At 52.4% G+C, this 27,576-nt stretch overlaps 1 protein-coding gene, 19 non-coding genes and 1 pseudogene across 20 annotated transcripts; all 21 read left to right on the top strand.

Moving 5' to 3' along the window:
• The first annotated feature begins 177 nt into the window (after nt 1-177).
• LOC126088770 (5S ribosomal RNA) lies at nt 178-296 on the top strand. Its single transcript, XR_007520124.1, has one exon. It is a non-coding gene; the product is annotated as a 5S ribosomal RNA (ribosomal RNA).
• Nucleotides 297-1,147: 851 nt separating this feature from the next.
• On the top strand, nt 1,148-1,266 carry LOC126088768 (5S ribosomal RNA). Its single transcript, XR_007520123.1, has one exon. It is a non-coding gene; the product is annotated as a 5S ribosomal RNA (ribosomal RNA).
• Nucleotides 1,267-2,111: 845 nt separating this feature from the next.
• Nucleotides 2,112-2,230, top strand: LOC126088767 (5S ribosomal RNA). Its single transcript, XR_007520122.1, has one exon. It is a non-coding gene; the product is annotated as a 5S ribosomal RNA (ribosomal RNA).
• Nucleotides 2,231-3,074: 844 nt separating this feature from the next.
• On the top strand, nt 3,075-3,193 carry LOC126089105 (5S ribosomal RNA). Its single transcript, XR_007520446.1, has one exon. It is a non-coding gene; the product is annotated as a 5S ribosomal RNA (ribosomal RNA).
• An 839-nt stretch (nt 3,194-4,032) lies between these two features.
• LOC126089851 (5S ribosomal RNA) lies at nt 4,033-4,151 on the top strand. The gene has a single exon (XR_007520847.1). It is a non-coding gene; the product is annotated as a 5S ribosomal RNA (ribosomal RNA).
• An 857-nt stretch (nt 4,152-5,008) lies between these two features.
• On the top strand, nt 5,009-5,127 carry LOC126088765 (5S ribosomal RNA). Its single transcript, XR_007520120.1, has one exon. It is a non-coding gene; the product is annotated as a 5S ribosomal RNA (ribosomal RNA).
• An 844-nt stretch (nt 5,128-5,971) lies between these two features.
• On the top strand, nt 5,972-6,090 carry LOC126089104 (5S ribosomal RNA). Its single transcript, XR_007520445.1, has one exon. It is a non-coding gene; the product is annotated as a 5S ribosomal RNA (ribosomal RNA).
• Nucleotides 6,091-6,929: 839 nt separating this feature from the next.
• Nucleotides 6,930-7,048, top strand: LOC126089006 (5S ribosomal RNA). The gene has a single exon (XR_007520351.1). It is a non-coding gene; the product is annotated as a 5S ribosomal RNA (ribosomal RNA).
• Nucleotides 7,049-7,899: 851 nt separating this feature from the next.
• On the top strand, nt 7,900-8,018 carry LOC126089010 (5S ribosomal RNA). Its single transcript, XR_007520355.1, has one exon. It is a non-coding gene; the product is annotated as a 5S ribosomal RNA (ribosomal RNA).
• An 847-nt stretch (nt 8,019-8,865) lies between these two features.
• On the top strand, nt 8,866-8,984 carry LOC126088764 (5S ribosomal RNA). The gene has a single exon (XR_007520119.1). It is a non-coding gene; the product is annotated as a 5S ribosomal RNA (ribosomal RNA).
• Nucleotides 8,985-9,836: 852 nt separating this feature from the next.
• Nucleotides 9,837-9,955, top strand: LOC126088763 (5S ribosomal RNA). Its single transcript, XR_007520118.1, has one exon. It is a non-coding gene; the product is annotated as a 5S ribosomal RNA (ribosomal RNA).
• An 851-nt stretch (nt 9,956-10,806) lies between these two features.
• On the top strand, nt 10,807-10,925 carry LOC126088762 (5S ribosomal RNA). Its single transcript, XR_007520117.1, has one exon. It is a non-coding gene; the product is annotated as a 5S ribosomal RNA (ribosomal RNA).
• An 847-nt stretch (nt 10,926-11,772) lies between these two features.
• Nucleotides 11,773-11,891, top strand: LOC126088761 (5S ribosomal RNA). Its single transcript, XR_007520116.1, has one exon. It is a non-coding gene; the product is annotated as a 5S ribosomal RNA (ribosomal RNA).
• Nucleotides 11,892-12,738: 847 nt separating this feature from the next.
• LOC126089009 (5S ribosomal RNA) lies at nt 12,739-12,857 on the top strand. Its single transcript, XR_007520354.1, has one exon. It is a non-coding gene; the product is annotated as a 5S ribosomal RNA (ribosomal RNA).
• Nucleotides 12,858-13,704: 847 nt separating this feature from the next.
• On the top strand, nt 13,705-13,823 carry LOC126088760 (5S ribosomal RNA). The gene has a single exon (XR_007520115.1). It is a non-coding gene; the product is annotated as a 5S ribosomal RNA (ribosomal RNA).
• Nucleotides 13,824-14,675: 852 nt separating this feature from the next.
• Nucleotides 14,676-14,794, top strand: LOC126088759 (5S ribosomal RNA). The gene has a single exon (XR_007520114.1). It is a non-coding gene; the product is annotated as a 5S ribosomal RNA (ribosomal RNA).
• Nucleotides 14,795-15,645: 851 nt separating this feature from the next.
• LOC126089008 (5S ribosomal RNA) lies at nt 15,646-15,764 on the top strand. Its single transcript, XR_007520353.1, has one exon. It is a non-coding gene; the product is annotated as a 5S ribosomal RNA (ribosomal RNA).
• Nucleotides 15,765-16,611: 847 nt separating this feature from the next.
• On the top strand, nt 16,612-16,730 carry LOC126088758 (5S ribosomal RNA). Its single transcript, XR_007520113.1, has one exon. It is a non-coding gene; the product is annotated as a 5S ribosomal RNA (ribosomal RNA).
• An 847-nt stretch (nt 16,731-17,577) lies between these two features.
• On the top strand, nt 17,578-17,696 carry LOC126088757 (5S ribosomal RNA). Its single transcript, XR_007520112.1, has one exon. It is a non-coding gene; the product is annotated as a 5S ribosomal RNA (ribosomal RNA).
• An 847-nt stretch (nt 17,697-18,543) lies between these two features.
• LOC126089577 (5S ribosomal RNA) lies at nt 18,544-18,661 on the top strand (annotated as a pseudogene).
• Nucleotides 18,662-19,483: 822 nt separating this feature from the next.
• On the top strand, nt 19,484-20,416 carry LOC126191070 (uncharacterized). Its single transcript, XM_049931790.1, has one exon. The coding sequence runs from the start codon at nt 19,484-19,486 to the stop codon at nt 20,414-20,416; it is 933 nt and encodes a 310-aa protein (XP_049787747.1).
• The last annotated feature ends 7,160 nt before the right edge of the window (nt 20,417-27,576 follow it).

Here is a 27,576-nt window from a genome sequence, read left to right as displayed (position 1 = left end):
GCCCGCCAATTCGGCCGTCACTCTGCTGGGACGCCGGGCGCGCCTCCCCGCGCCGTCCTCGAGGAACTGGCGGTTGCGGAAGGAAGCGCTTTCGTCAAATGCGGCCGAAAACTAACATTTTGTGTGTTGGGAGAAAAGCCGAACGCGAATTCTGCCGTGCTCCTACATTAGATGAGCGCCAACGGCCATACCATGATGAATACACCGGTTCTCGTCCGATCACCGAAGTTAAGCATCATCGGGCCCGGCTAGTACTTGGATGGGTGACCGCCTGGGAAACCCGGGTGCTGTTGGCTCCCTTCCTGTTTTTTTTTTTTTTGTTATGTCGCCATCCCAAATTTCAAACTACCTTTCTGTTGTGACAAAGATGCTTCCTTAAGCCTTTTAAACTACTGTAATGGTACGAAAATGCAGTAATTAACTCAGTTTGAGGGAGAATGTGCTAACCAAGTTTGCCAAAAAGACTTTGAAAACGACAAAACAGTACGAATCGGCAGGTGATTTCTGAAATACGTCACCGCCTATTGTTGTGTAGGAGTGTAGAGTTCCAAATTTGATTTGTAACCACGAATTTATTCCTTAGTCGTCTCGTCTCGTCTCGTCTCGTCTCGTCCCGCAGACGTTTGTCGTGCTTGCGCTGTCATATGGACCACGACCCGAGCGGCAGCGAGCGGCAGTCGAGCAAAGTCGGGACAAGTCGGGACGGGGACAGGGACAGGGACAGGAATGGTGCGAATGCACTGCAAACTTACGCAGACACCTGGTGTGAGGCGAGGCGAGGCGAGGCGAGGCGAGGAAGCCCACATCGCTACCAGTGGGCCCTCCAGCACGACACTGCCACACCCCGCACAGGCCCTCCGCTGAACACCAGGGACAAGATGCGTCCTCCGCTAGTGTCGAAGGCTGCACGCGCCCAGCGAATGACAGGGGGTGCAACGAGCAGCAGTGCGTCTCACACACGCGGCGGTGCGCCCGCCAATTCGGCCGTCACTCTGCTGGGACGCCGGGCGCGCCTCCCCGCGCCGTCCTCGAGGAACTGGCGGTTGCGGAAGGAAGCGCTTTCGTCAAATGCGGCCGAAAACTAACATTTTGTGTGTTGGGAGAAAAGCCGAACGCGAATTCTGCCGTGCTCCTACATTAGATGAGCGCCAACGGCCATACCATGATGAATACACCGGTTCTCGTCCGATCACCGAAGTTAAGCATCATCGGGCCCGGCTAGTACTTGGATGGGTGACCGCCTGGGAAACCCGGGTGCTGTTGGCTCCCTTACTGTTTTTTTTTGTTATGTCGCCAGCCCAATTTTCAAACTACCTTTCTGTTGTGACAAAGATGCTTCCTTAAGCCTTTTAAACTACTGTAATGGAACGAAAATGCAGTAATTAACTCAGTTTGAGGGAGAATGTGCTAACCAAGTTTGCCAAGAAGACTTTGAAAACGACAAAACACTACGAATCGGCAGGTGATTTCTGAAATACGTCACCGCCTATTGTTGTGTAGGTGTGTTGAGTTCCAAATTTGATTTGTAACCACGAACTTATTCCTTAGTCGTCTCGTCTCGTCTCGTCTCGTCCCGCAGACGTTTGTCGTGCTTGCGCTGTCATATGGACCACGACCCGAGTGGCAGCGAGCGGCAGTCGAGCAAAGTCGGGACAAGTCGGGACGGGGACAGGGACAGGGATAGGAATGGTGCGAATGCACTGCAAACTACGCAGACACCTGGTGTGAGGCGAGGCGAGGCGAGGTGAGGCGAGGCGAGGAAGCCCACATCGCTACCAGTGGGCCCTCCAGCGCGACACTGCCACACCCCGCACAGGCCCTCCGCTGAACACCAGGGACAAGATGCGTCCTCCGCTAGTGTCGAAGGCTGCACGCGCCCAGCGAATGACAGGGGGTGCAACGAGCAGCAGTGCGTCTCACACACGCGGCGGTGCGCCCGCCAATTCGGCCGTCACTCTGCTGGGACGCCGGGCGCGCCTCCCCGCGCCGTCCTCGAGGAACTGGCGGTTGCGGAAGGAAGCGCTTTCGTCAAATGCGGCCGAAAACTAACATTTTGTGTGTTGGGAGAAAAGCCGAACGCGAATTCTGCCGTGCTCCTACATTAGATGAGCGCCAACGGCCATACCATGATGAATACACCGGTTCTCGTCCGATCACCGAAGTTAAGCATCATCGGGCCCGGCTAGTACTTGGATGGGTGACCGCCTGGGAAACCCGGGTGCTGTTGGCTCCCTTCCTGTTTTTTTTTTTTTGTTATGTCGCCATCCCAAATTTCAAACTACCTTTCTGTTGTGACAAAGATGCTTCCTTAAGCCTTTTAAACTACTGTAATGGTACGAAAATGCAGTAATTAACTCAGTTTGAGGGAGAATGTGCTAACCAAGTTTGCCAAAAAGACTTTGAAAACGACAAAACAGTACGAATCGGCAGGTGATTTCTGAAATACGTCACCGCCTATTGTTGTGTAGGAGTGTAGAGTTCCAAATTTGATTTGTAACCACGAATTTATTCCTTAGTCGTCTCGTCTCGTCTCGTCTCGTCTCGTCCCGCAGACGTTTGTCGTGCTTGCGCTGTCATATGGACCACGACCCGAGCGGCAGCGAGCGGCAGTCGAGCAAAGTCGGGACAAGTCGGGACGGGGACAGGGACAGGGACAGGAATGGTGCGAATGCACTGCAAACTACGCAGACACCTGGTGTGAGGCGAGGCGAGGCGAGGCGAGGAAGCCCACATCGCTACCAGTGGGCCCTCCAGCACGACACTGCCACACCCCGCACAGGCCTTCCGCTGAACACCAGGGACAAGATGCGTCCTCCGCTTGTGTCAAAGGCTGCACGCGCCCAGCGAATGACAGGGGGTGCAACGAGCAGCAGTGCGTCTCACACACGCGGCGGTGCGCCCGCCAATTCGGCCGTCACTCTGCTGGGACGCCGGGCGCGCCTTCCCGCGCCGTCCTCGAGGAACTGGCGGTTGCGGAAGGAAGCGCTTTCGTCAAATGCGGCCGAAAACTAACATTTTGTGTGTTGGGAGAAAAGCCGAACGAGAATTCTGCCGTGCTCCTACATTAGATGAGCGCCAACGGCCATACCATGATGAATACACCGGTTCTCGTCCGATCACCGAAGTTAAGCATCATCGGGCCCGTCTAGTACTTGGATGGGTGACCGCCTGGGAAACCCGGGTGCTGTTGGCTCCCTTCCTGTTTTTTTTTTTTGTTATGTCGCCAGCCCAATTTTCAAACTACCTTTCTGTTGTGACAAAGATGCTTCCTTAAGCCTTTTAAACTACTGTAATGGTACGAAAATGCAGTAATTAACTCTGTTTGAGGGAGAATGTGCTAACCAAGTTTGCCAAGAAGACTTTGAAAACGACAAAACAGTACGAATCGGCAGATGATTTCTGAAATACGTCACCGCCTATTGTTGTGTAGGAGTGTAGAGTTCCAAATTTGATTTGTAACCACGAATTTATTCCTTAGTCGTCTCGTCTCGTCTCGTCCCGCAGACGTTTGTCGTGCTTGCGCTGTCATATGGACTACGACCCGAGCGGCAGCGAGCGGCAGTCGAGCAAAGTCGGGACAAGTCGGGACGGGGACAGGGACAGGGATAGGAATGGTGCGAATGCACTGCAAACTTACGCAGACACCTGGTGTGAGGCGAGGCGAGGCGAGGCGAGGCGAGGAAGCCCACATCGCTACCAGTGGGCCCTCCAGCACGACACTGCCACACCCCGCACAGGCCCTCCGCTGAACACCAGGGACAAGATGCGTCCTCCGCTAGTGTCGAAGGCTGCACGCGCCCAGCGAATGACAGGGGGTGCAACGAGCAGCAGTGCGTCTCACACACGCGGCGGTGCGCCCGCCAATTCGGCCGTCACTCTGCTGGGACGCCGGGCGCGCCTCCCCGCGCCGTCCTCGAGGAACTGGCGGTTGCGGAAGGAAGCGCTTTCGTCAAATGCGGCCGAAAACTAACATTTTGTGTGTTGGGAGAAAAGCCGAACGCGAATTCTGCCGTGCTCCTACATTAGATGAGCGCCAACGGCCATACCATGATGAATACACCGGTTCTCGTCCGATCACCGAAGTTAAGCATCATCGGGCCCGGATAGTACTTGGATGGGTGACCGCCTGGGAAACCCGGGTGCTGTTGGCTCCCTTCCTGTTTTTTTTTTTTTTTTGTTATGTCGCCATCCCAAATTTCAAACTACCTTTCTGTTGTGACAAAGATGCTTCCTTAAGCCTTTTAAACTACTGTAATGGTACGAAAATGCAGTAATTAACTCAGTTTGAGGGAGAATGTGCTAACCAAGTTTGCCAAAAAGACTTTGAAAACGACAAAACAGTACGAATCGGCAGGTGATTTCTGAAATACGTCACCGCCTATTGTTGTGTAGGAGTGTAGAGTTCCAAATTTGATTTGTAACCACGAATTTATTCCTTAGTCGTCTCGTCTCGTCTCGTCTCGTCTCGTCCCGCAGACGTTTGTCGTGCTTGCGCTGTCATATGGACCACGACCCGAGTGGCAGCGAGCGGCAGTCGAGCAAAGTCGGGACAAGTCGGGACGGGGACAGGGACAGGGATAGGAATGGTGCGAATGCACTGCAAACTACGCAGACACCTGGTGTGAGGCGAGGCGAGGCGAGGTGAGGCGAGGCGAGGAAGCCCACATCGCTACCAGTGGGCCCTCCAGCGCGACACTGCCATACCCCGCACAGGCCCTCCGCTGAACACCAGGGACAAGATGCGTCCTCCGCTAGTGTCGAAGGCTGCACGCGCCCAGCGAATGACAGGGGGTGCAACGAGCAGCAGTGCGTCTCACACACGCGGCGGTGCGCCCGCCAATTCGGCCGTCACTCTGCTGGGACGCCGGGCGCGCCTCCCCGCGCCGTCCTCGAGGAACTGGCGGTTGCGGAAGGAAGCGCTTTCGTCAAATGCGGCCGAAAACTAACATTTTGTGTGTTGGGAGAAAAGCCGAACGCGAATTCTGCCGTGCTCCTACATTAGATGAGCGCCAACGGCCATACCATGATGAATACACCGGTTCTCGTCCGATCACCGAAGTTAAGCATCATCGGGCCCGGCTAGTACTTGGATGGGTGACCGCCTGGGAAACCCGGGTGCTGTTGGCTCCCTTCCTGTTTTTTTTTTTTTGTTATGTCGCCATCCCAAATTTCAAACTACCTTTCTGTTGTGACAAAGATGCTTCCTTAAGCCTTTTAAACTACTGTAATGGTACGAAAATGCAGTAATTAACTCAGTTTGAGGGAGAATGTGCTAACCAAGTTTGCCAAAAAGACTTTGAAAACGACAAAACAGTACGAATCGGCAGGTGATTTCTGAAATACGTCACCGCCTATTGTTGTGTAGGAGTGTAGAGTTCCAAATTTGATTTGTAACCACGAATTTATTCCTTAGTCGTCTCGTCTCGTCTCGTCTCGTCTCGTCCCGCAGACGTTTGTCGTGCTTGCGCTGTCATATGGACCACGACCCGAGCGGCAGCGAGCGGCAGTCGAGCAAAGTCGGGACAAGTCGGGACGGGGACAGGGACAGGGACAGGAATGGTGCGAATGCACTGCAAACTACGCAGACACCTGGTGTGAGGCGAGGCGAGGCGAGGCGAGGAAGCCCACATCGCTACCAGTGGGCCCTCCAGCACGACACTGCCACACCCCGCACAGGCCTTCCGCTGAACACCAGGGACAAGATGCGTCCTCCGCTTGTGTCAAAGGCTGCACGCGCCCAGCGAATGACAGGGGGTGCAACGAGCAGCAGTGCGTCTCACACACGCGGCGGTGCGCCCGCCAATTCGGCCGTCACTCTGCTGGGACGCCGGGCGCGCCTTCCCGCGCCGTCCTCGAGGAACTGGCGGTTGCGGAAGGAAGCGCTTTCGTCAAATGCGGCCGAAAACTAACATTTTGTGTGTTGGGAGAAAAGCCGAACGAGAATTCTGCCGTGCTCCTACATTAGATGAGCGCCAACGGCCATACCATGATGAATACACCGGTTCTCGTCCGATCACCGAAGTTAAGCATCATCGGGCCCGTCTAGTACTTGGATGGGTGACCGCCTGGGAAACCCGGGTGCTGTTGGCTCCCTTCCTGTTTTTTTTTTTTGTTATGTCGCCAGCCCAATTTTCAAACTACCTTTCTGTTGTGACAAAGATGCTTCCTTAAGCCTTTTAAACTACTGTAATGGTACGAAAATGCAGTAATTAACTCTGTTTGAGGGAGAATGTGCTAACCAAGTTTGCCAAGAAGACTTTGAAAACGACAAAACAGTACGAATCGGCAGATGATTTCTGAAATACGTCACCGCCTATTGTTGTGTAGGAGTGTAGAGTTCCAAATTTGATTTGTAACCACGAATTTATTCCTTAGTCGTCTCGTCTCGTCTCGTCCCGCAGACGTTTGTCGTGCTTGCGCTGTCATATGGACTACGACCCGAGCGGCAGCGAGCGGCAGTCGAGCAAAGTCGGGACAAGTCGGGACGGGGACAGGGACAGGGATAGGAATGGTGCGAATGCACTGCAAACTTACGCAGACACCTGGTGTGAGGCGAGGCGAGGCGAGGCGAGGCGAGGAAGCCCACATCGCTACCAGTGGGCCCTCCAGCACGACACTGCCACACCCCGCACAGGCCCTCCGCTGAACACCAGGGACAAGATGCGTCCTCCGCTAGTGTCGAAGGCTGCACGCGCCCAGCGAATGACAGGGGGTGCAACGAGCAGCAGTGCGTCTCACACACGCGGCGGTGCGCCCGCCAATTCGGCCGTCACTCTGCTGGGACGCCGGGCGCGCCTCCCCGCGCCGTCCTCGAGGAACTGGCGGTTGCGGAAGGAAGCGCTTTCGTCAAATGCGGCCGAAAACTAACATTTTGTGTGTTGGGAGAAAAGCCGAACGCGAATTCTGCCGTGCTCCTACATTAGATGAGCGCCAACGGCCATACCATGATGAATACACCGGTTCTCGTCCGATCACCGAAGTTAAGCATCATCGGGCCCGGATAGTACTTGGATGGGTGACCGCCTGGGAAACCTGGGTGCTGTTGGCTCCCTTCCTGTTTTTTTTTTTTTTGTTATGTCGCCATCCCAAATTTCAAACTACCTTTCTGTTGTGACAAAGATGCTTCCTTAAGCCTTTTAAACTACTGTAATGGTACGAAAATGCAGTAATTAACTCAGTTTGAGGGAGAATGTGCTAACCAAGTTTGCCAAAAAGACTTTGAAAACGACAAAACAGTACGAATCGGCAGGTGATTTCTGAAATACGTCACCGCCTATTGTTGTGTAGGAGTGTAGAGTTCCAAATTTGATTTGTAACCACGAATTTATTCCTTAGTCGTCTCGTCTCGTCTCGTCTCGTCTCGTCCCGCAGACGTTTGTCGTGCTTGCGCTGTCATATGGACTACGACCCGAGCGGCAGCGAGCGGCAGTCGAGCAAAGTCGGGACAAGTCGGGACGGGGACAGGGACAGGGATAGGAATGGTGCGAATGCACTGCAAACTTACGCAGACACCTGGTGTGAGGCGAGGCGAGGCGAGGCGAGGCGAGGAAGCCCACATCGCTACCAGTGGGCCCTCCAGCACGACACTGCCACACCCCGCACAGGCCCTCCGCTGAACACCAGGGACAAGATGCGTCCTCCGCTAGTGTCGAAGGCTGCACGCGCCCAGCGAATGACAGGGGGTGCAACGAGCAGCAGTGCGTCTCACACACGCGGCGGTGCGCCCGCCAATTCGGCCGTCACTCTGCTGGGACGCCGGGCGCGCCTCCCCGCGCCGTCCTCGAGGAACTGGCGGTTGCGGAAGGAAGCGCTTTCGTCAAATGCGGCCGAAAACTAACATTTTGTGTGTTGGGAGAAAAGCCGAACGCGAATTCTGCCGTGCTCCTACATTAGATGAGCGCTAACGGCCATACCATGATGAATACACCGGTTCTCGTCCGATCACCGAAGTTAAGCATCATCGGGCCCGGCTAGTACTTGGATGGGTGACCGCCTGGGAAACCCGGGTGCTGTTGGCTCCCTTACTGTTTTTTTTTTTGTTATGTCGCCAGCCCAATTTTCAAACTACCTTTCTGTTGTGACAAAGATGCTTCCTTAAGCCTTTTAAACTACTGTAATGGAACGAAAATGCAGTAATTAACTCAGTTTGAGGGAGAATGTGCTAACCAAGTTTGCCAAGAAGACTTTGAAAACGACAAAACACTACGAATCGGCAGGTGATTTCTGAAATACGTCACCGCCTATTGTTGTGTAGGTGTGTTGAGTTCCAAATTTGATTTGTAACCACGAACTTATTCCTTAGTCGTCTCGTCTCGTCTCGTCTCGTCCCGCAGACGTTTGTCGTGCTTGCGCTGTCATATGGACCACGACCCGAGCGGCAGCGAGCGGCAGTCGAGCAAAGTCGGGACAAGTCGGGACGGGGACAGGGACAGGGATAGGAATGGTGCGAATGCACTGCAAACTACGCAGACACCTGGTGTGAGGCGAGGCGAGGCGAGGCGAGGCGAGGCGAGGAAGCCCACATCGCTACCAGTGGGCCCTCCAGCACGACACTGCCACACCCCGCACAGGCCCTCCGCTGAACACCAGGGACAAGATGCGTCCTCCGCTAGTGTCGAAGGCTGCACGCGCCCAGCGAATGACAGGGGGTGCAACGGGCAGCAGTGCGTCTCACACACGCGGCGGTGCGCCCGCCAATCCGGCCGTCACTCTGCTGGGACGCCGGGCGCGCCTCCCCGCGCCGTCCTCGAGGAACTGGCGGTTGCGGAAGGAAGCGCTTTCGTCAAATGCGGCCGAAAACTAACATTTTGTGTGTTGGGAGAAAAGCCGAACGCGAATTCTGCCGTGCTCCTACATTAGATGAGCGCCAACGGCCATACCATGATGAATACACCGGTTCTCGTCCGATCACCGAAGTTAAGCATCATCGGGCCCGGCTAGTACTTGGATGGGTGACCGCCTGGGAAACCCGGGTGCTGTTGGCTCCCTTACTGTTTTTTTTTTTGTTATGTCGCCAGCCCAATTTTCAAACTACCTTTCTGTTGTGACAAAGATGCTTCCTTAAGCCTTTTAAACTACTGTAATGGAACGAAAATGCAGTAATTAACTCAGTTTGAGGGAGAATGTGCTAACCAAGTTTGCCAAGAAGACTTTGAAAACGACAAAACACTACGAATCGGCAGGTGATTTCTGAAATACGTCACCGCCTATTGTTGTGTAGGTGTGTTGAGTTCCAAATTTGATTTGTAACCACGAACTTATTCCTTAGTCGTCTCGTCTCGTCTCGTCTCGTCCCGCAGACGTTTGTCGTGCTTGCGCTGTCATATGGACCACGACCCGAGCGGCAGCGAGCGGCAGTCGAGCAAAGTCGGGACAAGTCGGGACGGGGACAGGGACAGGGATAGGAATGGTGCGAATGCACTGCAAACTACGCAGACACCTGGTGTGAGGCGAGGCGAGGCGAGGCGAGGCGAGGCGAGGCGAGGAAGCCCACATCGCTACCAGTGGGCCCTCCAGCACGACACTGCCACACCCCGCACAGGCCCTCCGCTGAACACCAGGGACAAGATGCGTCCTCCGCTAGTGTCGAAGGCTGCACGCGCCCAGCGAATGACAGGGGGTGCAACGGGCAGCAGTGCGTCTCACACACGCGGCGGTGCGCCCGCCAATCCGGCCGTCACTCTGCTGGGACGCCGGGCGCGCCTCCCCGCGCCGTCCTCGAGGAACTGGCGGTTGCGGAAGGAAGCGCTTTCGTCAAATGCGGCCGAAAACTAACATTTTGTGTGTTGGGAGAAAAGCCGAACGCGAATTCTGCCGTGCTCCTACATTAGATGAGCGCCAACGGCCATACCATGATGAATACACCGGTTCTCGTCCGATCACCGAAGTTAAGCATCATCGGGCCCGGCTAGTACTTGGATGGGTGACCGCCTGGGAAACCCGGGTGCTGTTGGCTCCCTTCCTGTTTTTTTTTTTTTTGTTATGTCGCCATCCCAAATTTCAAACTACCTTTCTGTTGTGACAAAGATGCTTCCTTAAGCCTTTTAAACTACTGTAATGGTACGAAAATGCAGTAATTAACTCAGTTTGAGGGAGAATGTGCTAACCAAGTTTGCCAAAAAGACTTTGAAAACGACAAAACAGTACGAATCGGCAGGTGATTTCTGAAATACGTCACCGCCTATTGTTGTGTAGGAGTGTAGAGTTCCAAATTTGATTTGTAACCACGAATTTATTCCTTAGTCGTCTCGTCTCGTCTCGTCTCGTCTCGTCCCGCAGACGTTTGTCGTGCTTGCGCTGTCATATGGACTACGACCCGAGCGGCAGCGAGCGGCAGTCGAGCAAAGTCGGGACAAGTCGGGACGGGGACAGGGACAGGGATAGGAATGGTGCGAATGCACTGCAAACTTACGCAGACACCTGGTGTGAGGCGAGGCGAGGCGAGGCGAGGCGAGGAAGCCCACATCGCTACCAGTGGGCCCTCCAGCACGACACTGCCACACCCCGCACAGGCCCTCCGCTGAACACCAGGGACAAGATGCGTCCTCCGCTAGTGTCGAAGGCTGCACGCGCCCAGCGAATGACAGGGGGTGCAACGGGCAGCAGTGCGTCTCACACACGCGGCGGTGCGCCCGCCAATCCGGCCGTCACTCTGCTGGGACGCCGGGCGCGCCTCCCCGCGCCGTCCTCGAGGAACTGGCGGTTGCGGAAGGAAGCGCTTTCGTCAAATGCGGCCGAAAACTAACATTTTGTGTGTTGGGAGAAAAGCCGAACGCGAATTCTGCCGTGCTCCTACATTAGATGAGCGCCAACGGCCATACCATGATGAATACACCGGTTCTCGTCCGATCACCGAAGTTAAGCATCATCGGGCCCGGCTAGTACTTGGATGGGTGACCGCCTGGGAAACCCGGGTGCTGTTGGCTCCCTTACTGTTTTTTTTTTTGTTATGTCGCCAGCCCAATTTTCAAACTACCTTTCTGTTGTGACAAAGATGCTTCCTTAAGCCTTTTAAACTACTGTAATGGAACGAAAATGCAGTAATTAACTCAGTTTGAGGGAGAATGTGCTAACCAAGTTTGCCAAGAAGACTTTGAAAACGACAAAACACTACGAATCGGCAGGTGATTTCTGAAATACGTCACCGCCTATTGTTGTGTAGGTGTGTTGAGTTCCAAATTTGATTTGTAACCACGAACTTATTCCTTAGTCGTCTCGTCTCGTCTCGTCTCGTCCCGCAGACGTTTGTCGTGCTTGCGCTGTCATATGGACCACGACCCGAGCGGCAGCGAGCGGCAGTCGAGCAAAGTCGGGACAAGTCGGGACGGGGACAGGGACAGGGATAGGAATGGTGCGAATGCACTGCAAACTACGCAGACACCTGGTGTGAGGCGAGGCGAGGCGAGGCGAGGCGAGGCGAGGAAGCCCACATCGCTACCAGTGGGCCCTCCAGCACGACACTGCCACACCCCGCACAGGCCCTCCGCTGAACACCAGGGACAAGATGCGTCCTCCGCTAGTGTCGAAGGCTGCACGCGCCCAGCGAATGACAGGGGGTGCAACGGGCAGCAGTGCGTCTCACACACGCGGCGGTGCGCCCGCCAATCCGGCCGTCACTCTGCTGGGACGCCGGGCGCGCCTCCCCGCGCCGTCCTCGAGGAACTGGCGGTTGCGGAAGGAAGCGCTTTCGTCAAATGCGGCCGAAAACTAACATTTTGTGTGTTGGGAGAAAAGCCGAACGCGAATTCTGCCGTGCTCCTACATTAGATGAGCGCCAACGGCCATACCATGATGAATACACCGGTTCTCGTCCGATCACCGAAGTTAAGCATCATCGGGCCCGGCTAGTACTTGGATGGGTGACCGCCTGGGAAACCCGGGTGCTGTTGGCTCCCTTACTGTTTTTTTTTTTGTTATGTCGCCAGCCCAATTTTCAAACTACCTTTCTGTTGTGACAAAGATGCTTCCTTAAGCCTTTTAAACTACTGTAATGGAACGAAAATGCAGTAATTAACTCAGTTTGAGGGAGAATGTGCTAACCAAGTTTGCCAAGAAGACTTTGAAAACGACAAAACACTACGAATCGGCAGGTGATTTCTGAAATACGTCACCGCCTATTGTTGTGTAGGTGTGTTGAGTTCCAAATTTGATTTGTAACCACGAACTTATTCCTTAGTCGTCTCGTCTCGTCTCGTCTCGTCCCGCAGACGTTTGTCGTGCTTGCGCTGTCATATGGACCACGACCCGAGCGGCAGCGAGCGGCAGTCGAGCAAAGTCGGGACAAGTCGGGACGGGGACAGGGACAGGGATAGGAATGGTGCGAATGCACTGCAAACTACGCAGACACCTGGTGTGAGGCGAGGCGAGGCGAGGCGAGGCGAGGCGAGGAAGCCCACATCGCTACCAGTGGGCCCTCCAGCACGACACTGCCACACCCCGCACAGGCCCTCCGCTGAACACCAGGGACAAGATGCGTCCTCCGCTAGTGTCGAAGGCTGCACGCGCCCAGCGAATGACAGGGGGTGCAACGGGCAGCAGTGCGTCTCACACACGCGGCGGTGCGCCCGCCAATCCGGCCGTCACTCTGCTGGGACGCCGGGCGCGCCTCCCCGCGCCGTCCTCGAGGAACTGGCGGTTGCGGAAGGAAGCGCTTTCGTCAAATGCGGCCGAAAACTAACATTTTGTGTGTTGGGAGAAAAGCCGAACGCGAATTCTGCCGTGCTCCTACATTAGATGAGCGCTAACGGCCATACCATGATGAATACACCGGTTCTCGTCCGATCACCGAAGTTAAGCATCATCGGGCCCGGCTAGTACTTGGATGGGTGACCGCCTGGGAAACCCGGGTGCTGTTGGCTCCCTTACTGTTTTTTTTTTTGTTATGTCGCCAGCCCAATTTTCAAACTACCTTTCTGTTGTGACAAAGATGCTTCCTTAAGCCTTTTAAACTACTGTAATGGAACGAAAATGCAGTAATTAACTCAGTTTGAGGGAGAATGTGCTAACCAAGTTTGCCAAGAAGACTTTGAAAACGACAAAACACTACGAATCGGCAGGTGATTTCTGAAATACGTCACCGCCTATTGTTGTGTAGGTGTGTTGAGTTCCAAATTTGATTTGTAACCACGAACTTATTCCTTAGTCGTCTCGTCTCGTCTCGTCTCGTCCCGCAGACGTTTGTCGTGCTTGCGCTGTCATATGGACCACGACCCGAGCGGCAGCGAGCGGCAGTCGAGCAAAGTCGGGACAAGTCGGGACGGGGACAGGGACAGGGATAGGAATGGTGCGAATGCACTGCAAACTACGCAGACACCTGGTGTGAGGCGAGGCGAGGCGAGGCGAGGCGAGGCGAGGAAGCCCACATCGCTACCAGTGGGCCCTCCAGCACGACACTGCCACACCCCGCACAGGCCCTCCGCTGAACACCAGGGACAAGATGCGTCCTCCGCTAGTGTCGAAGGCTGCACGCGCCCAGCGAATGACAGGGGGTGCAACGGGCAGCAGTGCGTCTCACACACGCGGCGGTGCGCCCGCCAATCCGGCCGTCACTCTGCTGGGACGCCGGGCGCGCCTCCCCGCGCCGTCCTCGAGGAACTGGCGGTTGCGGAAGGAAGCGCTTTCGTCAAATGCGGCCGAAAACTAACATTTTGTGTGTTGGGAGAAAAGCCGAACGCGAATTCTGCCGTGCTCCTACATTAGATGAGCGCCAACGGCCATACCATGATGAATACACCGGTTCTCGTCCGATCACCGAAGTTAAGCATCATCGGGCCCGGCTAGTACTTGGATGGGTGACCGCCTGGGAAACCCGGGTGCTGTTGGCTCCCTTACTGTTTTTTTTTTTGTTATGTCGCCAGCCCAATTTTCAAACTACCTTTCTGTTGTGACAAAGATGCTTCCTTAAGCCTTTTAAACTACTGTAATGGAACGAAAATGCAGTAATTAACTCAGTTTGAGGGAGAATGTGCTAACCAAGTTTGCCAAGAAGACTTTGAAAACGACAAAACACTACGAATCGGCAGGTGATTTCTGAAATACGTCACCGCCTATTGTTGTGTAGGTGTGTTGAGTTCCAAATTTGATTTGTAACCACGAACTTATTCCTTAGTCGTCTCGTCTCGTCTCGTCTCGTCCCGCAGACGTTTGTCGTGCTTGCGCTGTCATATGGACCACGACCCGAGCGGCAGCGAGCGGCAGTCGAGCAAAGTCGGGACAAGTCGGGACGGGGACAGGGACAGGGATAGGAATGGTGCGAATGCACTGCAAACTACGCAGACACCTGGTGTGAGGCGAGGCGAGGCGAGGCGAGGCGAGGCGAGGCGAGGAAGCCCACATCGCTACCAGTGGGCCCTCCAGCACGACACTGCCACACCCCGCACAGGCCCTCCGCTGAACACCAGGGACAAGATGCGTCCTCCGCTAGTGTCGAAGGCTGCACGCGCCCAGCGAATGACAGGGGGTGCAACGGGCAGCAGTGCGTCTCACACACGCGGCGGTGCGCCCGCCAATCCGGCCGTCACTCTGCTGGGACGCCGGGCGCGCCTCCCCGCGCCGTCCTCGAGGAACTGGCGGTTGCGGAAGGAAGCGCTTTCGTCAAATGCGGCCGAAAACTAACATTTTGTGTGTTGGGAGAAAAGCCGAACGCGAATTCTGCCGTGCTCCTACATTAGATGAGCGCCAACGGCCATACCATGATGAATACACCGGTTCTCGTCCGATCACCGAAGTTAAGCATCATCGGGCCCGGCTAGTACTTGGATGGGTGACCGCCTGGGAAACCCGGGTGCTGTTGGCTCCCTTCCTGTTTTTTTTTTTTTTGTTATGTCGCCATCCCAAATTTCAAACTACCTTTCTGTTGTGACAAAGATGCTTCCTTAAGCCTTTTAAACTACTGTAATGGTACGAAAATGCAGTAATTAACTCAGTTTGAGGGAGAATGTGCTAACCAAGTTTGCCAAAAAGACTTTGAAAACGACAAAACAGTACGAATCGGCAGGTGATTTCTGAAATACGTCACCGCCTATTGTTGTGTAGGAGTGTAGAGTTCCAAATTTGATTTGTAACCACGAATTTATTCCTTAGTCGTCTCGTCTCGTCTCGTCTCGTCTCGTCCCGCAGACGTTTGTCGTGCTTGCGCTGTCATATGGACTACGACCCGAGCGGCAGCGAGCGGCAGTCGAGCAAAGTCGGGACAAGTCGGGACGGGGACAGGGACAGGGATAGGAATGGTGCGAATGCACTGCAAACTTACGCAGACACCTGGTGTGAGGCGAGGCGAGGCGAGGCGAGGCGAGGAAGCCCACATCGCTACCAGTGGGCCCTCCAGCACGACACTGCCACACCCCGCACAGGCCCTCCGCTGAACACCAGGGACAAGATGCGTCCTCCGCTAGTGTCGAAGGCTGCACGCGCCCAGCGAATGACAGGGGGTGCAACGAGCAGCAGTGCGTCTCACACACGCGGCGGTGCGCCCGCCAATTCGGCCGTCACTCTGCTGGGACGCCGGGCGCGCCTCCCCGCGCCGTCCTCGAGGAACTGGCGGTTGCGGAAGGAAGCGCTTTCGTCAAATGCGGCCGAAAACTAACATTTTGTGTGTTGGGAGAAAAGCCGAACGCGAATTCTGCCGTGCTCCTACATTAGATGAGCGCTAACGGCCATACCATGATGAATACACCGGTTCTCGTCCGATCACCGAAGTTAAGCATCATCGGGCCCGGCTAGTACTTGGATGGGTGACCGCCTGGGAAACCCGGGTGCTGTTGGCTCCCTTACTGTTTTTTTTTTTGTTATGTCGCCAGCCCAATTTTCAAACTACCTTTCTGTTGTGACAAAGATGCTTCCTTAAGCCTTTTAAACTACTGTAATGGAACGAAAATGCAGTAATTAACTCAGTTTGAGGGAGAATGTGCTAACCAAGTTTGCCAAGAAGACTTTGAAAACGACAAAACACTACGAATCGGCAGGTGATTTCTGAAATACGTCACCGCCTATTGTTGTGTAGGTGTGTTGAGTTCCAAATTTGATTTGTAACCACGAACTTATTCCTTAGTCGTCTCGTCTCGTCTCGTCTCGTCCCGCAGACGTTTGTCGTGCTTGCGCTGTCATATGGACCACGACCCGAGCGGCAGCGAGCGGCAGTCGAGCAAAGTCGGGACAAGTCGGGACGGGGACAGGGACAGGGATAGGAATGGTGCGAATGCACTGCAAACTACGCAGACACCTGGTGTGAGGCGAGGCGAGGCGAGGCGAGGCGAGGCGAGGAAGCCCACATCGCTACCAGTGGGCCCTCCAGCACGACACTGCCACACCCCGCACAGGCCCTCCGCTGAACACCAGGGACAAGATGCGTCCTCCGCTAGTGTCGAAGGCTGCACGCGCCCAGCGAATGACAGGGGGTGCAACGGGCAGCAGTGCGTCTCACACACGCGGCGGTGCGCCCGCCAATCCGGCCGTCACTCTGCTGGGACGCCGGGCGCGCCTCCCCGCGCCGTCCTCGAGGAACTGGCGGTTGCGGAAGGAAGCGCTTTCGTCAAATGCGGCCGAAAACTAACATTTTGTGTGTTGGGAGAAAAGCCGAACGCGAATTCTGCCGTGCTCCTACATTAGATGAGCGCCAACGGCCATACCATGATGAATACACCGGTTCTCGTCCGATCACCGAAGTTAAGCATCATCGGGCCCGGCTAGTACTTGGATGGGTGACCGCCTGGGAAACCCGGGTGCTGTTGGCTCCCTTACTGTTTTTTTTTTTGTTATGTCGCCAGCCCAATTTTCAAACTACCTTTCTGTTGTGACAAAGATGCTTCCTTAAGCCTTTTAAACTACTGTAATGGAACGAAAATGCAGTAATTAACTCAGTTTGAGGGAGAATGTGCTAACCAAGTTTGCCAAGAAGACTTTGAAAACGACAAAACACTACGAATCGGCAGGTGATTTCTGAAATACGTCACCGCCTATTGTTGTGTAGGTGTGTTGAGTTCCAAATTTGATTTGTAACCACGAACTTATTCCTTAGTCGTCTCGTCTCGTCTCGTCTCGTCCCGCAGACGTTTGTCGTGCTTGCGCTGTCATATGGACCACGACCCGAGCGGCAGCGAGCGGCAGTCGAGCAAAGTCGGGACAAGTCGGGACGGGGACAGGGACAGGGATAGGAATGGTGCGAATGCACTGCAAACTACGCAGACACCTGGTGTGAGGCGAGGCGAGGCGAGGCGAGGCGAGGCGAGGAAGCCCACATCGCTACCAGTGGGCCCTCCAGCACGACACTGCCACACCCCGCACAGGCCCTCCGCTGAACACCAGGGACAAGATGCGTCCTCCGCTAGTGTCGAAGGCTGCACGCGCCCAGCGAATGACAGGGGGTGCAACGGGCAGCAGTGCGTCTCACACACGCGGCGGTGCGCCCGCCAATCCGGCCGTCACTCTGCTGGGACGCCGGGCGCGCCTCCCCGCGCCGTCCTCGAGGAACTGGCGGTTGCGGAAGGAAGCGCTTTCGTCAAATGCGGCCGAAAACTAACATTTTGTGTGTTGGGAGAAAAGCCGAACGCGAATTCTGCCGTGCTCCTACATTAGATGAGCGCCAACGGCCATACCATGATGAATACACCGGTTCTCGTCCGATCACCGAAGTTAAGCATCATCGGGCCCGGCTAGTACTTGGATGGGTGACCGCCTGGGAAACCCGGGTGCTGTTGGCTCCCTTACTGTTTTTTTTTTTGTTATGTCGCCAGCCCAATTTTCAAACTACCTTTCTGTTGTGACAAAGATGCTTCCTTAAGCCTTTTAAACTACTGTAATGGAACGAAAATGCAGTAATTAACTCAGTTTGAGGGAGAATGTGCTAACCAAGTTTGCCAAGAAGACTTTGAAAACGACAAAACACTACGAATCGGCAGGTGATTTCTGAAATACGTCACCGCCTATTGTTGTGTAGGTGTGTTGAGTTCCAAATTTGATTTGTAACCACGAACTTATTCCTTAGTCGTCTCGTCTCGTCTCGTCTCGTCCCGCAGACGTTTGTCGTGCTTGCGCTGTCATATGGACCACGACCCGAGCGGCAGCGAGCGGCAGTCGAGCAAAGTCGGGACAAGTCGGGACGGGGACAGGGACAGGGATAGGAATGGTGCGAATGCACTGCAAACTACGCAGACACCTGGTGTGAGGCGAGGCGAGGCGAGGCGAGGCGAGGCGAGGAAGCCCACATCGCTACCAGTGGGCCCTCCAGCACGACACTGCCACACCCCGCACAGGCCCTCCGCTGAACACCAGGGACAAGATGCGTCCTCCGCTAGTGTCGAAGGCTGCACGCGCCCAGCGAATGACAGGGGGTGCAACGGGCAGCAGTGCGTCTCACACACGCGGCGGTGCGCCCGCCAATCCGGCCGTCACTCTGCTGGGACGCCGGGCGCGCCTCCCCGCGCCGTCCTCGAGGAACTGGCGGTTGCGGAAGGAAGCGCTTTCGTCAAATGCGGCCGAAAACTAACATTTTGTGTGTTGGGAGAAAAGCCGAACGCGAATTCTGCCGTGCTCCTACATTAGATGAGCGCCAACGGCCATACCATGATGAATACACCGGTTCTCGTCCGATCACCGAAGTTAAGCATCATCGGGCCCGGCTAGTACTTGGCTGGCTGCCCGCCTGGCAACACCTCGGTGCCGAGCGAGCAGTGTTTTCCTTGTGCGACTTGGCCGGCGGCGCCTCGCGTGTCGTCTGCTTACTTTGCCACGTGGCTTTCTTTCTACTGAACTGTAAGTAATGGATATTCTTTACGATGATAGTGACGAGCGACAGAACAATGTTCAGTGTGAATTCGAACGTTCCGTCGAGAAACCCTCGGCTTTTGAGATCCATCGTTGGTTAATTGAGGATTTGGTTTTGTCTACTAATGACGTACTCGGTATTCAGTTCGATACGTTCTTAAATTCTGTGTTCTTAAAACTCAAATCTTCCGATCTGTGTGATGCTGTAGTTTCTGTTAATGACGGTGTTCGCAAATTTCGACACCTTAACGGAAATATTAGTAATGTCACTGTGTCTCACGCTGGTTTTGGTCTTCGACATATACGGATATTTAACCTTCCGTTTGAAATACGTAATGACACTATTTCTCGTCACTTGCGGCCATATGGCACTGTTTTATCTGTCGTGAAGGAGAAATGGTCGTCTGCGTATATATTTCAAGTCGAGAACGGTGTGCGCAGTGTTAAGATGGTGGTTAGGCAGCATATTCCGTCTTTTATTTTGGTAAACGGTCACCGTGCGTTTGTCACGTACAGTGGCCAGCCACAAACTTGCTCCTTTTGTAATGGTGTTGGCCATTATAGGCAGGATTGTCCGAAGCGAAAACGGCCTGTTCAGCTACCGCTTGAGGCCGATTTGCAAGGAGTTAGTTTTGCTTCCGTCGCCGCAACGGTCTTGGGTTCCGCCCCCCCCGCGCCCGCGCGGCGTGCGGCAGATGTTAATCTTGCTGCCGCCGCGGAAGCGATGGATGTGTCTGCTGATCATAGTGTCTCTGCTGTTGCGACTACCGGCCAGGACTCTTTGTCCACGGTTTCGGAAAACGTGCCTGCTGTTGTTCAACCGGTTGTGGGTGCTGTTGTGTCGGAGACAGTCTCTGACTCCGTGCCGCAGTCGGTAACCGATGTTGTTTCGCGCCCTAATTCGGACTCTGTTGCCCCCACTGTGTCGCAGGCGGAGCCCTCTCCTTCTGTGCCTGCACCCGTCGTTGCACCCTCTGACGTTTCTGAGCCTCTTCCTGTTGCGGAATCGTGCGATGTTTTTGTGGAACCAAAACCGCAGCGGGATGAAGCTCGTTCTCGCAGTTCCAGTAGGCAACGCTTCCGCAGTGCCAGTAGCTCCCCTTCCTACGACAGAGGTTTAACGCGAGGTGACCGTAGTCCGTCCCCAGTAGGGCGCCCCCCCGCCTCTTCTTGGGCGTCGCAACGCCGCGCCGGGCGGCGCGACCTCGACGTGGAGCTACGGCCGCCTCAGGCTGCCGGCTCCGGGCGTCAGCTGCCGCGCAAACAACAACAACAGCAGCAGCGTGCCTCCTCTCGCCACGCACAGTCAGCTGATCTGAGTGTTGCAGCGCAGCAACGTGACGTTGCTGTTCGCCATCTACGGACTGTGTTAAGTCAACCCGCCTCTGTAGATGTGCCTGTTTTAGCGCCAGACACGGTTTCGGCTGTGACTGCGGCATCTCTGTCGACTAAACGGAAGGCAGAGGATGTACACCGTCGTCGCGCTGGTCCTTCTATTCACGACCGCGTGTCGGTGCCTTCTTCCGACGTGGAGATGTCCGTTAAGGATTCTGTGTCGGTCGCTTCTGGCGTGACGGCTACTGCCACCCTGCCGCCCCTCTCCCCCTTCGAGCCTTCGGAGTGGGCGAAGGATGTTGTGGAGGGTGGGGAGACGTAGTGTGTGTCCTGTGTGCCCCCTCCCCTGTCGCGCACCTGCACCTCCCGTGTTTTATGTGTGTTTTACTTTTGTGTGTGTCTTTTAATTGTGTGAGTCTATGACTTACGATTTTAGCCAGTGGAATGTTGTCACCATTAATCTTAACAAATTGAGTCACCCGTGTAAGATACTGGCTTTTAAGAACTTTTTACGTGATCATCACTGCCATGTTGTGTTTTTACAAGAGGTGACGCGTGATGCCCTTGTCTTTTTACACGATTTTAGTGACTTTACTGTTATTGACAATGTTTTACCGGATCACAGTACAGGAACTGCCATTTTAGTACGTTCTGACCTCGCTATTTCAAATGTTGCTATTTTACCTAATGGTCGTGCCGTTAGTTGCACTATACTGGGCGTTGTATTTGTTAACGTCTATGCTCCGTCTGGGAACGATAAGCCGGCGAGGGCTGTTTTTTATGGGCAGGAATTGTGTGCGCTGTTACACCGGAATGTGGATGCTTTAGTTGTAGGCGGCGATTTTAATTGCGTTTTAGATGTTGTTGATCAGGTGCCTCGTCCTAACATTTGTCGCGAGCTCGGCGACTTGGTTCGCAGTTTTCAGCTCGTTGATACGTGGCGTGTTTTAAACCCTGATGTTACGCATTTTACTCATTTTTATCCCACGGGGCACAGCCGCCTGGACAGAATTTACGTTTCTGCCCCGCTTTCTGCCCGTATTTGCCGCACGGAAATGTTTCCCGTGCTGTTTTCTGATCATTCCGGTTACCTTTGTCAGCTTTTATTGCCTAGATTTTGTGTTCCCAGGCGAAAGAATTTGTGGAAATTTAATTGTGCATTATTGAACGACGACCATTTTGTGACGTGTTTTACCAATCTGTGGCAGAAATTGCTCGGGACCAAGCGAGGTGACTGTAGTGTGCTGGAGTGGTGGGTCGGGGAGGCCAAGCCGGTGATCAGGCGGTTTTTAATGGATTTTAGCCGCGAGGCGGCTCGGTGGCGTCGCGCTACCGCCCGCTTCCATCAGGCGTGTTTACAAGACCTCGCGCTGCGCGTGACGTCACAGCCTGCCTTGCTGCCCGCTTTTAAGCAGTTCCAGCGTAAGCTTCTCGCTGATTTGCGTGCTGTTAGTGGCGGTGTCGTCGTCCGCAGCCAGCCTGCGGGGGTTGTGGATGGCGAACCATTGTCGCTTTATCATCTGCATAGGGAACGCAGGCGGCGCGCCCGTCTGCACATCGGTACCTGGAAACAGTGCGACGGTAGACGGACGACTGTCCAGTCCGACATTGAGCGGGATGTCTTTACTCATTTTAGTTCCCTTTTCCGTGCGCTGGATGTTGATTGTAATGCGTTGCGGGATTTTTTACACGTCATACCTCATGTTTTAACTCGTACGGATAGGACGCTTTTAAATGCTGCTTATGTACCTGACGACCTGTACGATGCTATCCGACGAAGCCCTAAAAGTAAATCGCCGGGTCCCGACGGCATTCCTGCTGAATTTTATCTGAAATTTTATGATCTTTTTCGTGATGTTTTTGTGGCTCTTTTAAATGAAATACGGGATGGTGCTGTTATCCCTGCTGCGTTTGAGGAGGGGGTAGTGACATTGGTTCCCAAATCGACTGCGACGCCCTGCATTGACGCTGTTCGGCCGATCACTTTACTGAACGCCGATTTTAAGATTGTAACGCGATGCGTGGCTCAACGCCTTAAAGTTGTTTTACCGTCGGTCCTCAGTGATAGTCAATCATGTGCGGTGCAGGGTCGAAACATTTTTGATGCCGTCCTCGCCTATCGCGACTGTATCGGTTTTGTTAAAAGTGCGAGACTGCCGACAGCTGCCATCTTCTTAATTGATTTCAAAAATGCTTTCGACCGCATTAGCCATGTGTACCTCCGCCAGGTTCTTGTGCGGATGGGCTTCGGTTTTAAGTTTACGACTGTGGTAAAGCATCTTTTACAAAATGCGACGTCACGTGTTAGTGTCAATGGCCACTTGACGCCAGCTTTCCGTGTTGGGCGCTCGGTGCGGCAGGGGTGTCCCCTTTCAATGGCCCTTTTTTCTGTAGCTTTAGATCCGTTGCTGCGAATTATCGGCCGCGACTGCCGTGGCATTCAGATAGGGACGCACCGCCTCATTTGCAAGGCGTACGCCGACGATCTTGGCGTTTTTCTTGGCCATTCTGATGACGTTGACACTCTATATGGTGCACTGCAACGCTTTGAAAACGCTACAGGTGCCATTGTCAACCCAACTAAGACTGTTTGTTTGCCTCTTACACCCCGCGCACGGTCCATACAGCGGAGCTGGTTTTGTGTCCGCGAACAGCACAAAGTCCTGGGCGTGCTTTTTTCTTCTCATCCACAACGGATGGAGGCGCTCAATTGGCGGTCTACGCTCCATAAGGTGCGCGCCGTTGCCAAGATCTATGCGGCTCGCACGTTGGCGCTTCGTGACAAGGTGGCCTTGATCAATACTAACATTCTGGCCAGGGTGTGGTACCTCGCACAGGTCCTTCCACTGCCTCGGCAGTTGGAACGTGCCCTCAAGCAGGCGGTGTATTGGTTTTTATGGCGAGGTGACATTTTTAAAGTCTCGTATGACACCTGTACTCTAAGCCCGACAGATGGTGGTTTGGGTTTAGTAGATCTTCGCGCGAAGTGCTCTGCTCTCCTTTGGAAACGGACCACCGTTGTTATGGAGAGGGCCCCGAACGGTACCACTGCGGCGGTCTTCAGTATGTATCGTCCTCTATCAGTGGAGGCGCCGGTGAATGTCTCGCACATTCCCTTTTTTCTTAACTATGTGCGTCGCTACTATATGGAGAACAGCTACCTCGCGCTATGTGACGTTCCCAGTCTTCGAGTCTGCGACGTCGTTTCTGCTTTCCGTGGATCACCTGTGCGTTGTAAGTGGGAGTATCGGCTACCGTGGTATAATTGGGTCGCGGTATGGAACAATCTTGCCAGCCATGTTCTTCCTCCCTCTGTACACGCCGTGTGGTACAAGGTTGTGCATCGTACCTTCCCTACAAATTCGAAGCTCCATTCCATCAACCTCATCTCGTCTGGAGCTTGCGGCTTGTGTGATGCGGAAGATACACTTGAACACCGTTTTGTGTGTGGACATTTTTGCAGTGTTTGGGATGCCGCCAGAGATATGATTCGCCTAATCACTCGAGTGGATACGCGTTCAGTCTTGCCGACCGACGCCTTAATTCCTCAATGCGTCGCCTACCCGAATACAAAGAAGAATGCTACGGTGTGGCTCCTGGGTCATACCGTTTTTGCAATATTTCACCTGAAATTGACTACTGAATTGGACTTTCTTACCTATTTATGGACTCAGCATGAACAAACTGAAGCTTTGCCTGGCTATCGTGCTACTTTTGCAAATTTTTTGAAGATTGCACTTGCTCATGCCTTTTCCCGGATGTCGGTGGATGCTTTGTAAGTAGGCTGTTTAGATTTTTATATGGGTAATGCCACGTAGCGCTCTATATGAAAATCACTGGCTGTGCTGTGTGCAGTATGTGGCTAGTTTGCATTGTTGTCTGCCATTGTTGTCATGAACTGCTACAGCTGGATGTGAACAGCGCGTAGCGTTGGGCAGTTGGAGGTGAGCCGCCAGCAGTGGTGGACGTGGGGAGAGAGATGGCGGAGTTTTGATAATCTGTAAGACTGAATGTCAATTATGAATATTAAGGTAAATACATTGTTTGTTCTCTATTAATATCTTTCATTTGCTAACTATCCCTATCAGTAGTTAGTACCTTCAGTGGTTTGAATCTTTTATTTAGCTGGCAGTAGTGGCGCTCGCTGTTTTGCAGTAGCTTGAGTAACGAAGATTTTTGTGAGGTAAGTGATTTGTAAAAGGTATAGGTTAAAGTTAGTCAGGGCCATTGTTTTGTAGGGGTTATTGAAAGTCAGATTGCGTTGCGCTAAAAATTATTGTGTGCCAGGTTAAGCACAGTCTTGTACAATTGTTCTAAGCGGACGTTTCACATGTAAAAATTGTTCAAAGGGGACGTTTCATATGTCGACCCTTAGCCTAGGATACCTCACTGGAATCTTCTGATTTTTTTCTTGTAGTTTGTGTATTTAGTGTAGCTTTTGTTTATTGCTAGCGCGTAATTGTAGAGAGAATCTCCTTTGTAGTTGCAGTCTTTCATTGTTGTACAGTAAAACAGTTGTGGCATGCATGTAGCTTTGCGCCAAGTATTTCGCTGCTGCAATTAACTAGATATTATTTTCAGTGCTATGTTAATGTGTTCTCTTGTTTTTGCTATTCAAGTTGTGCTTTTCTGTGTTGTCGTGTGAAATATTGTGACAATAATGGCGTGTGAAAAACGTAACACTAGGCTCCAAACTAAATTGAGAAATAATAGTGACGACGAGCGTAGCTTATCAGCACCACTGGGTAGTGAATTAACTAATATTCAAAGTAGTAATTTGGTAACTGTGCATAGGGAAATGGAGCGGGCGTCAGACAATGGCGTAGGCAGTGAAACAGGTAGTGAACAGGGAAGCATTGTCGATCGATCGGTCGGCAACAGCTCGCCTCAGGAATCCGAAATGATAGGACACAATTTTGCAAATACTGTAGATTCAGGTTTTGCGTCCTCACCGTTTTCTCAAATGAGTCAAGACACATTTTCCGCTTGTCAAAATGTGAATGTTGCCGGTGCAAATTCACTGCCGAAAAGCACTGAGGAACATGTTTCAGACACCAGTGCATTGTTATTACAGTTAATGCAACAAATGGGACAAAGGCTACAAAAGTTAGACACAACGCTTGAACAAAATCAGAAACAAATGGGACAGAATCTTCAAAAGTTAGACACAATGGAACAAAATCAGAGACAAACACAGCAAAAGCTTCAAAAGTTAGACACAATGGAACAAAAGCTTCAAAAGTTAGACTCAGTGGAACATATGCTTGAACAAACACGTGAAGATTTAACTACTGAGTTACATAAAATAGAATCGAAATGTCAGAAAGTCTGTAATGACGTAAAAACACAAATTTGTGAGCATTTCCAACCTATTTTTTCGCGTCATGAGAATGTATTACAGAATCACGAAGCAGCCATAAAAGAACTGCAAACCATTGTTCATGAAAATCATGAGACCTTGTGGGCTAAAATTGACTCAGTTGCATCTACCGATTCGGTTACGCAACTGGCAAAAACTCAGGAAAACTTAAAGAACACAGTAGATTCGATTTCAACACAAATGGACACTCTGAAACTTGGTTCAGAAAAACACACTGAGGAAATGTGTTCACTATCGGAGAAAGTAGCTGAACTTTCGGATCAGGTCACTAACTTATCTACAAAGGTAGATGATGATCTGAATGACACAAGACCCGTAGCCTTCACTGACACAGAAGACTATGAACAAATAAGAAAATTCAAACAAAATCAAAATCAAATTAATACACAGTATAAAAGAGAAATCCGGGAAGTACAAGATCAGTTGACGCAGGTGATACAAGAATTACGTATTTCAGAGGACAGTCGCGCCCCAATACTGGAAGAGGGACATAGAAATACGGAAAAGCCACAATATAATAACACAGAGCATTTCGGTAATTATGAAAGAAATTGGCAAGGTGCACCGAATTTTGAGATGGAACCGCCGACACGACGTAACAATGACCGATATGTGACTCGCCGACATGATGATTTTGACTATAAGCTGTTCATTACTACACGTAAATTCAAAACGTTTAAGAATTCTGGCAACGACATTCATCCACAAGCGTGGCTCCATCAATTCTCTCATTGTTTTCCTCCCAACTGGTCATTAGAACACAGATTAGAATTTATGTGTGGCTACTTGGAGAATGAACCAGCTGTAAGAATGCGATCGGTCATTCACGATTGCCACAGTGAAGGAGAATTTTACCATGCCTTCCTCTCAGCATATTGGTCTCAAGCTACACAAGACCGCGTAAAACATAGCATCATGATGATGAAACACTTTGAACAATCTGAATTTTCCAGTCTTGTCAAATATTTTGAAGACATGTTGCACAAGAATCAGTACCTATCAAACCCATACAGCCCCTCAGAACTCATCCGCATTTGCTTAATCAAACTGCCTGAACATTTACGACACATTATTTTGGCAGGACGTTACAAAGACGACATTGAAGCTTTTCAGGGACTGTTACAAGAACTGGAAATTGACACAGACAGTCGTGGGATGCGAAAACAGGAAATCAATCACTACAGGTCACATCCGTCACAATTCCGTGACGACAGAAATAATAACTGGACACGACAAGTCTATTCTTACAACGCAAATCGTGACCAAAACAGACACCACCCGTATGACAACCGTTGGCAGAGTAGTAATAATTACAGGGAAAGATCACCTCTCCGCAGTAATGACTATCACAGAGACAATCAGAGAAACAGACAATATGGGAACCAAAATAACTATTATCAAGGGAGACAGAATAACTTTAGACGCAACGGTCCAGCGCGTAGTTACGATTCAAGGAGAAATTCTCCACCACGTGACCGACAAGAAAGAAACTATGGAATCTACCGACATGACGACAGACGATATGATCGTAACGACAGACCTGAATTGCATCAGAACTGGCGAGATTTAAACAGAGCAGAGCACTCTCGTCACGATGAATTTGTAGAAGTTAGGTCTCCAAATCCCAATAACGACGCGCGCCAACAAAGAGACAATAGGCGATGACTCACACCACTGGCAGCCACAAGACGTACTTATGAAACTGACGACGCAGCTGCCGTAGCTAGTAATTACGTAAAAATGGAAGACATTAGGGACATCTTACTCCAGGAACACGACGTAAAACATAACAACATTGCATATCCTGTGATTCATATTACTGTAAATGACGTAAAATTTACGGCAGTACTTGACTCTGGCAGTCCCATTTCAGTAATTAGCGAAACAGCTTTTAGCAAATGCAACAAAGCGAACGATTGCCCCACACTTCCGTTACGTAAGATTAAATTACAAGGTGCAATCTTTGGAAAAAGTGTAGATGTACGCCAACAAACCAACTTAGAATTCTTTTGTCAAAGCCACAGCTTCTCTATGAACTTCCTTATTGTTCCATTATTGTCGACGGAAATTATACTGGGAGTAGACTTTTTGAATGAATATAA

The sequence above is a fragment of the Schistocerca cancellata genome, chromosome 6 (assembly GCF_023864275.1).
Source record: "Schistocerca cancellata isolate TAMUIC-IGC-003103 chromosome 6, iqSchCanc2.1, whole genome shotgun sequence".
In the NCBI taxonomy this organism is placed as follows: Eukaryota; Metazoa; Arthropoda; class Insecta; order Orthoptera; family Acrididae; genus Schistocerca; species Schistocerca cancellata.
Note: the sequence above shows the minus strand (reverse complement) of the source record. Positions and strands in the feature narration are given on the sequence as shown.

Excerpts from the sequence above, each read along its gene's own strand:
- LOC126191070 (XM_049931790.1), top strand. The coding sequence starts at position 19,484 with ATGGATGTGTCTGCTGATCATAGTGTCTCTGCTGTTGCGACTACCGGC.